This window comes from Danio rerio, chromosome 8 (assembly GCF_052040795.2).
Source record: "Danio rerio strain M-AB ecotype USA chromosome 8, GRCz13ab, whole genome shotgun sequence".
NCBI lineage: Eukaryota > Metazoa > Chordata > Actinopteri > Cypriniformes > Danionidae > Danio > Danio rerio.
The window spans coordinates 6,072,307-6,084,856 of record NC_141028.1 but is presented as its reverse complement, the minus strand read 5'-3'; the positions used below and the strand labels follow the sequence as shown (position 1 = coordinate 6,084,856).

The following is a 12,550-nucleotide window of genomic DNA, read 5'->3' as shown; positions in this document are numbered from 1 at the left end:
AAACAAGAAGACAACATTTGAAACGAACCAATGATGCAAACAATCAAACATATGAAACAAACGAATGAAACATACAAACGAAAAAACCAATAAAAATGAACAAACAAACAAACACGCATAAAATGAAAGAAACAGGCAAACAAATTAACTGAATGAACAAATGTAACAAATAAGCAAACAACTGAAGCAAACGAATGACACAAATGAATGAACAAATGAAACTAACAAGCAAACAAATGAGATAAACAAATTAAACAAACCAGCATACAATTGAAACAAGCAAACGAATGAAACAAAAAAGAAAACAAAGAAATAAAATGAACAAACAAATAAAACAAACGAATGAAACCAAAAAGCAAGCAAATGAATGAACAAATGAAACAAACAAGCAAAGGAAATAAATGAAACAAACAAGCAAACAAATGAAATGAATGAACAAATGAAACAAATAAGCAAACAAATGACACAAATAAATGATCAAATGAAACTAACAAGCAAACAAATGAAACATAAATTAAACAAATTAAACAAACCAGCAAACAATTGAAACAAGCAAACAAATGAAACAAGAAAAAAAAGAAATGAAATGAACAAATAAAACATATGAATGAAACAAAAAAGCAAGCAAATGAATGAACAAATGAAACAAACAAGCAAACAAATGAAATAAATGAATCAAACAAGCAAACATTAAATGTACAAACAAATGAACAGATGAAATGAACAAGCAAATAAATTAGATAAACAAATGAAATGAACAAAACAAACGAAACAAACCAGCAAACAAATGAAACAGAAAAGAAAACAAAGAAATTAAACAAACAAGCAACAAATTAACAAAACAAACAAGCAGGCAAACAAATGAAACAAACAAGCAAACAAATGAAACTGAGAAACAAAAATAAACAAAAGTAATGAAATGCATGACAAATGTGAAGTATAAGTGTGTAATTTTGTTACTTATTTCACTTCAAGAGCAAAAAAAACACAACCCCCCCCAAAAAACAAACAAACAAATGAAACAGGCGAACAAAAGAAACAAACAAGCTAATGAAACAAGCAAACGTAAGAAACAAATTAATTATAAAAAAAAAACTAGCAAAACAAACAAAATTATTAAAATAAACGCGAAGTAGAAATGTGTCATTTTGTCACTTATTTCTCTTCAAGAGCCAAACCCCCCACTAAACTAGACCTATAAAAGCTGCTTTCTGCAGGTGGCCTTAAAGAATCATCCAGTGGTGTAATCCGGTTAATTCATCAGGATGCAAATGGCTTGTGTGATTTAGAAGAGCTACTTAACTTTGTGTGGGTTGTAGACATCAGTCTCCTGCAGTGTGACATGCTCCACTTATTCAACACTGTTTTTTTTATAAAACTCAGTATAAATATTATACATGCCACTTTTATGAGCTCATCTGTTACTTGCAGTATTTGAACACATTAATTTAGGGTTTTTAAGGTTTGAAAAGTAATTGTGTATATATATATATATATATATATATATATATATATATATATATATATATATATATATATATATATATATATATTTTTTTTTTATTAATAAATATTAATTAAATTAAATAAATTAATATTTTTGTTGTCAAATAAGTTTTATTGAAGACAGATTTAAGAAGAAAATAATTCTGTTTACATATTTTGTCCACATATAACATAGGCAAAGCAAATAAAAAATTTAAAAGGAAAAACAAAATGGAAATTAAAAAATAATAATATTAAAAATAATCCCACCCACATAACCAGCAAACTTGTTGTTGATGTGTTTGAACAACAGAGTATGATGACAAAGCATGTTAAAACATTACAGAAATGATGCATTATTATGAGAGGGTTATTTTCAAGGTAACAGATAAAATAATTCCAAATTTTCTCAAATTGTTCAAGTTTTGTTTTCCAATAGTATGTAATTCGCTCCTTATGTAACACAGAGGCAATTTCTCCAAGCCATAGTTTACATTTAGGGGATGCCTTTTATTTTTCCAAAACAGTAGCAGTAGCTTTTTGGCAGTAGGTAAGCAGCATGAGAGCATTTTATATTGTGTATTTGACAACAAATGCGTTTGTTCAGAGAATCCCAGAATTAAAAGCATTGGATCTGGTTGTAATTGCAACTTCAACACCTCGGAAAGCACCTCAAAAATTTCATTCCAGTAATTCTGTATTTTAGAACAAAAATAAAACTGTGAGAGATCCACATCTGATGAATTACATTAGTCACAAAGAGGTGAAATATTTTGGAAGATTCAATGTATTTTTTTCTTTAAATAAAGTAACCTATGAATTATTTTACATTGAATAAGACAATGTCTAGAATTAATATCCTCCAAACCCGATTGCCACATTTTCTCTGAAATTTCCACTCCCAATTGTTTCTCCCACTCTTCCTTAAAACATTTTGTGGAGGGGGAAGTAACAGATTGCAGTTGTTCATACAGTTTTGATAATGCTTTTTTATAACCATTACACCAATCTAGGCATTTGACAATGATTGAAGGGGATGTACTATCTAATGAAGACGTATAGGCATGTGTGTAGTGTCTAATCTAGAAATATATTTTTTATATACTATACTATACTATACACAAATAGTATAATTCATGCCTAATGTACTATCCACAAATAGTTCAGACTGTTGAGTGAATCACTGGTACAACCCTCCCTACTCCCCAAGAACTGTTCTTTTCCAGAGCGAGCAGAAAGGCTGCCAAAATCACTCTGGGACGCTCACACCCGGCACACTGCCTTTTTGAACCTTTAGCTTCTGGTCGACGCTACAGAGCACTGCGCACCAGAACAGCCCGACACAGAAACAGTTTCTTCCCTCAGGCAATCCATCTCATGAACACTTGATAATAATAATTGTGGAACCAAAATCTTCTGAGTAAAATTAACTCCGTTTAGAGAGTATTTGGTCCTTTATAATGAGGCAAACAGGTTAGTAATAAGAAAAGCTGCTGTTTGTTGAGTTGCTTATTGATCGAGCTGATCTTCTGCTGAGATTGTGAGAGATTCAGTGTATTATATTTTAGCTGATTTCATCTAAGACTGAGACTGAAGTCAGTTGTAGTTTTGTGTTTTTGTTTATTAACAGCAGGTGTTCATCATCAGTGCTCAATCATCACCTAATTAATCCTTTCATTGTCTCATTGACTTGAGTAACATTAACTCAGTTCAGACCAAATACTATCTAAACTGAGTAAGTTTTACTCAGAGGATTTTGCTGTGACACTTTCCATACACTTTTATACACATATACACTTGTTTAACAACACACTTTACATGTCAATTTGCACATAACAGCTGCACATATAACATTGTATATAGTAATATAGCTCTACATACACTTGTCTATTTGTATATTTGCATTCACTTCTTACTGCTTTTTTATGTATTTATTATCTGTCTTTTCTGATACAGTAGTCTGCATTTGAAGTGGATCAAAATCTTGCATCAAAGTTGTCTTTAAACTATTGATCCCCCATTCTTGTCCTAGGACAACATTTCTGATCCACTTCAAATGCTGACTGCTGTATTACAAATAAATATGCAATTTTTCCCACTTTTAAAGTGCTGAAAGTTTAAAAATGCACCTGAAACGTGCTTGAAAATGACCTAAATTTGACTTTTGAAAAGATGTAAGAACCCTATCTGTGGAGATGCATACTTTTTTATAGAGATATTAGCATCTAAATAAATACATACATTCTTTGTACTTTTATAAATGTAAATGTTTTTGAATTATATATTGTCTATATTATATACTCAAGTAACTTATTATTATATTAATCTGGAAAGGCGAAGGAAGCGTTCTTGCAGGACTCCCAGAGTTCATCAAGATTCTTTGGATTCATTTTCAATGCCTCCTCCTTTATCTTACTCCAGACATGCTCAATAATGTTTAAGTCTGGTGACTGGGCTGGCCAATCCTGGAGCATCTTGACCTTCTTTGCTTTCAGGAGCTTTGATGTGGAGGCTGAAGTATGAGAAGGAGCGCTATCCTGCTGGAGAATTTGCCCTCTCCTGTGGTTTGTAATGTAATGGGCAGCACAAATGTCTTGATACCTCAGGCTGTTGATGTTGCCGTCCACTCTGCAGATCTCTCACACACCCCCATACTGAATGTAACCCCAAACCATGATTTTCCTTCACCAAACTTGACTCATTTCTGTGAGAATCTTGGGTCCATGTGGGTTCCAATAGTTCTTCTGTAGTATTTGTGATGATTGTAATGTAGGTCAACAGATGATTCATCAGAAAAATCCACCTTCTGCCATTTTTCCCAGGGTATAAGCAGGAATTTCTAAAGGTAATTTCAATACCTTTTTAAGACTTTTTAAAGACCTTCTAAGAATATTTTAAGACCTCATCGCCAGTTCTAATCAGTATCAAACCTTTAACTTAATAAACAGTTGTTAATAAACAGTTGTAGTTAAAGAACTTAATGGAGCACAACCATGCAACAATGCTCAGATAAGCTCGGTTTTTTGGGAGTCAAACACTTAGGACAGTGGTTCTCAAAGTGGGGGTCGGGACCCCTTGAGGGGTCGCGGAAAAATGAAGGGGGGTCGCCTGGTGATTTCCAAAAATCTACTTATTATTATTAGGCCATAACCAACTGAAGAGAAAAAAACAGTTGTTTATAGTTACTATAGTAGCTTATTTACTTGTTCTATTGGATTGCAACCCCTGGGGTCAATACATTATATTAAAGACAGCAATGGCGTCAGTTGCAGCAGATTGATTTTATAACACCAGGTTAAACTTTCTGGCCCATTTAGAGCACTGACATAAATTAAAAAAATTAAACGAAGAATAGACTTTGGTCTATTGGTGTGCGCGCCATTGCATGCAAGTTTTCTGTATTTAAAACCACCTCAGAGGATATTGGGGGTCGCGAGTCACTGGCATTGTTATTTTAGGGGTCGCGTGCTGAAAAGTTTGGGAACCCCTGACTTAGGACAACGCTTGAACAAAATTTAAGACCTTTTAATTACCTTTTAAGGACCTTAATTTTCTCATAATTGATTTATCAACTTATAATACTTTTTAAGACCCCGCGGACACGCTGTTTCCAAATTATCAACTACAAGTCAAGGTTTTATTTGTTGCACTTACAACTGGGATTCACGACAAGGCTTTTGTCAGGTAGTGTATAACTTTCTATAAAGCTAGTGTTTCTTATTTTATTGCTTCAATCTTTACTCTAAAAAATAACCACAAAATAGCTGATTAAAAAAAGGCAACCAACAGAAGTTATAAAAAATAGAACTTTATTTCGATCATGTGATCCATGACATACCCACTGAAAGCATTCACAGATGCTAGCATTAGCTTTGTGCGTAAACACCTCGAGGGATATTTTAAAATTAAAATTTACAAAAAAAAAAGCAAGAAAAATATTTTACACAATCCACATAATTATCAAATATACTCTCATATACATCAGACATGTACGAGTCTACACTTTCCAAATGCATACATGTCCTACATAAATATACAGCCGGTTTTCCAAATATCTACACATCATACACGCTCCCATCTCGCATACACACACTCTCTTTCTCACACACACACAAACACACCACAAGCATGTAAACCTCTTAAAAAGTGGTTTAAGTGGGACTTTTTTCCCCTGTCAACACATCCCACAATCCCTTGCAGTCTGCCACGCTGCTTCGTTAAAAACTCAAACGGGTGGAGTAATACTGTTTTAAATTAATAAATATGAAGGGAAAAGTTTCCCCTCTCCCCAAGCAAACAAATCAGAACTTAGTCATTTACTCTATGCTTTAAAATCGCTTGCACAAAACACCCGACTCTCATTTCTCACAATGAGAACTGAGAATGGTTCATGAATTAATATATCAGAAGAAAGGCATTTCTATGGTTGAACAGTAACTTTGACAGTATTTCGATGTTGATAAGCATCATAATCAGTCTAGCACTGTAAAGTTACATAATGACTTAAACGTACTCTCCGAAATACAAACAATCCATCAGCTAGTGAAGAGTCTGTAGTAGTCATTCATGCCTAATGTACTATCCAGAGCATATACAGATCGGGGGGGGTCTTTTTTTAGATGGATCGTAAACAGGCAAAACATGCCATCTCAAGACTCCTGAGAGCATCTCCCTTGGCTTTCAGCAATTCTATAACACTCCCATGGCAGGACGCTTCCATTTTAATGCTTCTTCTTTCTTTTTTGGGACGCTTGTCTAGGGTGACCATAATATTTCATTTTGGAAAAAGAGGGCTGTGAAGTGGGATTGTCATTGACAAGTGCATTGCAGCTGTGAAACTTACTGAAATTACACATATGGCAGAGTTTTTGACTTCTTGTCCTCAAAAAAAGTGGAGGTGGCATCCCAGTTAACTTTTTGCTAATTGATGAGGAGGGATTGTCATTGACAAATGCATTGAAACCCTAAAATTAGGGCTGTGCAAATAATCGAAAATCCGATTTCGATTGCGGTTTTGGCTTCAAACGATTATGAAAAAGCATTAATCGAGATAAACGATTATTGCATCATATACCGCCCTCTTTCCAGCTGTTGCTCCTAAAAGCGCGAAAGACCACGTGCTTATCATCCAGAAGCATGCGGCCGGTCAGCATTCGGTCTCATTCGCACACTGAAGCTGGAATTATACTTGCGCCTGGCGCCGCATCGCGCACCTCCGCTGACCGCGCACACCTAGCGAAACGGACGAGGCGCAGACATCTAAAGTCATCTTAATGTGAGCGCTTTAATGGTCAAATAGATGTGAAAACGCAGTGTTTAGTGAGTATTCATAATAACCCTCATTTGTGTAATAAACAAACGAGTTACAAGTTGAGGATCAAAAGACACGTGAAAGAGAAACCATTAAAGAGACAGCGCGCGATGTTGTTTTTATCATCAATCAAACAAAACGAGAAAATCCTCTGCTCTTGACTGAAGGATTTTTGTAGCTAAAGTTTTATTCTTATAGAGAAAATCCCTAAAGCACAGTTTGTTTCATATTTTTATTCTATTGTATTTTTGTTTTGCTTTGCAGGGAGGAAAATAACTGTATGTATACATTGAAGTCAGAATTATTAGCCCTCCTGAATATTAGCAATCCTTTTTCTGCCCAATTTCTGTTTAATGGAAAGAATTTTTAAAAACTTATTTCTGAACATAATAGTTTCTATATATAATTTCTGATTTCTTTTATCTTTGCTATGATGACAGTACATAAAATGTTTCTAGATATTTTTCTAAATACAAGCATTCAGATTAAAGTGCAATTCAAAGGCTTAATAAGGGTAATTAAGCAGTTCATTGTATAACAGTAGTTTCTTCTGCAGACAATCAAAAAATATATTGCTCAAGGGGGCTAATAATATTGACCTTAAAATGGGTTTCAAAATATTTAAACCTGCTTTTATTCTAGCTAAAATAAAACAAATAAGCCTAGAAGAAAAAATATTATAGGAAATACTGTTAAAATTCCTTGCTCTGTTAAACATCATTTGGGAAATATTTATTTAAAAAAAAAACATATTTCCAGGAGCGCTTATAATTTTGACTTCAAAAGTTATCATTTTAAATAATCGTGATTACAATTATGACCGAAATAATTGTGATTATGATTTTTCCCAAAATCGAGCAGCCCTAGAACTAATAAATAAGCAGAGTTTTTTCCTTTCTTGTTCCTCAAAAATAGGTGGAGGTGATATCTCGGAAATTTTGGGTAAATTTTGTCTTATTCTTTTAATTTGATCTAGTAAAACATTCAACCTGGGCTCATTGTGGAAACGTAGCCCCGCGGACGTTTCTGCGGACCGCGATTTACGTCCCGGTAGGTACGTATTCGAGCGGTTTTTGTTTTCGCGGATCCGCGAGAGGCCGCTGTGCGCGGTTTTTGGATCCCGCCGCGTTCTCGCCCTTATTTTTCGGATTCCATTTTTCGTCTTACCTGATTTCCGGAACTGCTGTTCCCCGGACCCGATCCCGGTCGTCGCCCCCGCGGCAGGCTCCTCCTCCTCCTCCGGGGCCTCCGCTCCGCCGACCCACTGTTGTGAGCTAAGCGGACAAACTGGTTGCATCTGGAAAGCCCTCCACTCGGAGGCGAGCCGTCGGCTGGCGAAAAAAACTAAACGCGGCCTTACGTACCTCCGGCCACGTAAATCGCAGTCTCCAGAAACGTCCGCGGGGCTACGTTTCAAGAATGAGCTTGGGTTGAAAACATTATTTCAAAAGGCTATCGTTAAGCGTAGTTACTTTTGAGGTTACACATTTGAGGTCTGACGGTAGCTGTTACTGCCTACCTGATTGTTGTCAAAAAGTGGAAGTGGTACAAAATTTGTTGGTGGCCACCTTGTAATCATATACAGTTGAAGTTCGAATTATTAGCCCCCCTTTGAATTTTCTAACATTAACTGTATATGGTCACCCCAGGCTTGTCCCTAATCAGCCTGGTATTCCTTCCTGCTTAGCTTTCTCCTCATTCTTTCTTCATTTTTGGCTCCTTTCGACACCATCAATTCATCACGGAACAACAGGAACATTCTTACAGACGTACTGGAGAAGTGTTGGACACCCGTTGAAGCCCTTGTCAAGCACAACTCAGTCCGCATTGAAGGTGGTCTTTTAGTTGCAGACGTCGACATCGTGTGAAAGTACGGTCTAGTAAGGCTGAGGAACCCAAGGAAACAGATGTGGGCTCCGAGTCCCTGCCAGAAAAGCCAAACTCAAACAGCCCTCGATCCTGCCAGCAGGAAACAGCCGCCAGTCCTGTGACTGAGAGGAAGACAACAAGAGAGGCTTTTTGCAGCCCTCGCAGGCGTCAGTCTGTGTACTCCGCTACGATTGACAGCAGAACGGTGATGTCATCTGGCTTTCCTCCTATACAAAGAAAACAGGGTGTGCTGTCAGTGCCAAATATTTAATGGATATCTACAATATCATTAGTGTAAGAATGGGTTTTAACCACAGTGATTTGAACTGTAGTTCTGCCGTATGATCAGTATACACTACAATAAAAAATTGTACATTCAAGTCAAACCATTCTTCTGCAATCTTATGCCAAAAACGGAAGTAGGGGCAGTATTGATAGCTTAAAATGTGGGAGAGCGTTGACATTAACACTTAATTGCTCCATATTGCAATACAATACAATCACATATTGTATTGCAATATGGAGCAATTAAGTGTTAATGTTAAATTAAAAATTATTCACAAATACTTGAAAATAAGATGATTTAATGACAATAATTCTCTATGGTTACAACTTAATTAATTACAAAATAACTATCTAAAATGATAAAATATGAAATGATAAAACATATGATAATAATTGTACCCAGCTTAAATTAAAATAAAGTTATCAGAAGTAAGAGAGCAAATAGGCCTCAAAGAGGCAGAGAGCAGTATAGCCAGAGAAATGAAGCAGAGCAGGAAAAGAACAGCCCAGGAAAAAAGCCAAAGCCAACGTTTACCAGCTTTTTTGTCTCTTTCTTGACCATGTGACCAAAGCCCAAATACTGAGACATTCAAAATGACCAATCAACATATGACCACATCGTAAAACCCCCAAAGTCCACACACCACACCACACACTTTGCCTTTGGAAGTTGTGTGAGCCTTCTTTGGTTAAAAAGACCATATAAACAAATGCATATGATAATTTAGACTCTTACATCAGAAGCAAGTCATTTAGGAGTGTAAAATTGCCACAACCTAATATTGAATAAAACAGCAGTTTCTATCCAAAGAACTGTTCATCCGAAACACATCAAACTAAATTTGACAATCTGCAGCTGAAAAAATATTAAATATTATTATAAAGACTAATATTTAATGCTTTCAGCATTTTGCAATTTTGCGATGGCTGAATTTATCTCAAAATTAAGCAAACTCCACAACTTTTCAAATTTGGCATTTTTCTGAAATGCTGTGGTTTTCCTGCAAATTCTGGGTCTAGACGCTTTCTATGACGTCATCTCGACACTGATTCACCCAAAACAAAGACCATGTGGATGCAAACAACCCTTGCTAAGTGGCAACCTCCAGCTCTCCCTCCTGAAGCTACACAGCAAAATCCTCTGAGCAAGATTTACTCAGTTCAGAGAGTATTTGGTCCCTCTATTTATAAGGGCAAACCGGTTGGTAAAAAGTAAAGCAGCTCAGTCTGCGGAGTTGCTTAATGATCCTCTGCTGAGATTTTAAGAGATTCAATGTATTATATTTCAGCTGAGGCTGTGACTGAAGTCAGTTGTAGTTTTGTGTTTCTCTTCTGTGCTTCTGTTTATTAACAGCAGGTGTTCATCATCAGTGCTCAATCATCACCCAATTAATCCTTTCATTGTCTCATTGACTTGAGTAACATTAACTCATTTTAGACAGCGACCAAATACTATCTTTATGGACTAAACTTTACTCAGAGGATTTTGCTGTGTAATACGGAAGTAACTGAAACTGCAATTCATAGAAATTCCGCTAGTCCTGGCTCCAAAATAGAGCAAATTTCTATTGACCCCACTGTTAAAATGTTTTTAATATAAAATGTTATGTATAAAATGTGAGTTAAATTATATACTTGTATACCTTCTCTATAAATGTATTTGTTTTATTTAAGATCCTTTATCATTTGTATTTTTCTTTAGAGCTGTAATGCACTCCATGAGTGACGTCACGGATACTACGTCCATATCTTTTACAGATTATGTTTTACACACATCAATATCGCAGGTGGCACTATACACGTTTGAGCTCAGGTAGATCTCGATGACTCCCCTTTTTGCTTGTTGTAGCTAAGTGTCGGATATGTATGCTGAAAAGTGTACTCAGAGTTTAGCTAATGTATTTTGATTAATTGTTTAGAGGGCTTGTTTTTGAACTGTGGGAGGAAACCGGAGGACCCGGGGAAAACCCACACGACCACGGGGAGAACGAGCAAACTCCGCACAGAAATGCCGTCTGGTTTGGAAAGGAATTAAAGGGCCATGAAACCCCCTCGTTTCAGCAGGGTGTTTTCACACCTCTACTTTGGAAAAAGTCAGAAAAGTGGGCGTGTCCAGCTCTGTTTAGGGGGGAGTGTCGGAGGAAGAAAAGTGGGATGGTGTGGGAGTGTCTATTTGGGCACGCTCGAGTTTCAGAGTCAAAATACACACACACACACACACACACACATGAGAAAGTGATGGTGTTTAACCTACATGGACATCTGTAGTCGAATTATTTGCCAAATTATTAAATGGTGGACTTTAACTGCAGTTTGGCTCTTTCATTCAGGGAATTCATTCATGCCCCTCGCGACACACGAGATATTTGATTTGAGGAGCTGCTCTAAGCGTGTATTTTTCATGCAATGTTTGATACCGCACGGCGAATGAGAGAAAAAAAACCTCCGCATTTCCCAGAAACTTAGATGCACACGGCAGGTAGTGTCAGAAAGCCGCGCGTGTTATTCCGGTCACTAAATGCGGTAAAAAATCCTACACGAGGTTAAAGTTTGGTTGTGGTGCTAACATGTTTGCACTCGGTGCAATAGTTTGTTAGATACGAACAAACTGAATAAACTGGTCGCTCACTTACCAAATCTGTAGAGACAGGACAATCACCAGCAACTAGAGCCGCGTCTTTATGAAGAGAATACTACAAACGAATGCAGATCTCAGCGTTTGCAGATGAGAACAGCTCTCAGGTAAACAATAATCCTCCTTAGACACGTAAGTTATTGTTGTCGCGCGTCGCGTACACTGTTAATCCACACGTGACTCCAGCTGAGCTCTCACAGAGAGAAAATGAAAACGAAACTTAACTGCAGCAAACTATAAAAGCAACACTTCACGCTTGTTTTGCCAACACAACGTGGCGTCTCTGTCCTGAAAACACGGTGATAGTAATGAATATTAATGAAGTTGCACAATAGAGCGCGCTGATTGGTTTGAACCAAGCATTACTCATGCATTAATGCAACACACTGTAAGACGTAATAAGACTCACTCTGGCACAGACACCCAGTCTGCACACTGGAATACACGCTATTATGTCATGACCGTGACGCAGCTTCAAAAATTCGTTTCAAACCGGAAGTACGAATTTGCTTGAAATAACGCAAAAACAACCAATTTACACTTTTTAGTGAAATATAGGTGTCTTAATAGTGTTTTTAGCAGTGTGGGACACATATACCACTGTCAACAGCTCAAAAAATGTGTTTTGGTGTTTCGTGACCCTTTAAACCAGGGTCATTCTTGCTGTGAGGCAACAGCGCTAATCGCTGGCCACCATGACGCCCGTTTGAAAGGAGGGAAAGTAGGGTTGGGTGGGGGGATTTTTTCAAGATGAAGATATTGAGAGGAGAAAAGTCTGGTTATTTATAGTGAGTTAAGGATCGTCTGATAGGATAATCAGTCATTAGCTAAACTTGGAACAGCTGTGAACAATCATAAGCACGTGATCCTCTCGAAATTTGTTTATGAATAAACTTATATATATAGAAGTCCAGTTATTATTTGTTGCTCTTACAACTGGGATCAACGTCAAAACTTTTGTCAGG

General features: G+C 36.7%; 2 protein-coding genes across 14 annotated transcripts in view; one reads left to right on the top strand and one right to left on the bottom strand.

Moving 5' to 3' along the window:
• rad9b (RAD9 checkpoint clamp component B) overlaps window positions 1–12,550 on the top strand; it is a 122,917-nt gene that overhangs the window by 23,866 nt on the left and 86,501 nt on the right. For 2 of the 12 annotated variants that reach the window (XM_087263606.1, XM_087263610.1), the window contains one exon: window positions 3,981–5,451. The exons of 8 other annotated variants lie outside the window; for them this stretch is intronic. In XM_087263606.1, coding sequence (XP_087119732.1) covers window positions 3,981–4,008 — 28 coding nt within the window. In that variant the 3' untranslated portion in view covers window positions 4,009–5,451. Of the gene's footprint in view, window positions 1–3,906; window positions 5,452–10,652; window positions 12,492–12,550 lie in introns of those variants that run through there. 2 more of the 12 variants (XM_087263601.1, XM_087263607.1) reach the window with 2 other exon arrangements.
• The window catches only part of pptc7a (protein phosphatase targeting COQ7 a), a 31,051-nt gene continuing 23,778 nt past the window's right edge, over window positions 5,278–12,550 (bottom strand). Inside the window, exons 6-7 of one of the 2 annotated variants that reach the window (XR_015497028.1) lie at window positions 8,081–8,892; window positions 5,278–7,979 (exon numbers count right to left, since the gene is read on the bottom strand). Coding sequence is in view for 1 of the 2 variants with exons in the window: in NM_001007378.1 (NP_001007379.1) it covers window positions 8,834–8,892 (59 nt within the window). In the remaining variant the exon portion in view is untranslated. 2 annotated transcript variants of the gene reach the window in all.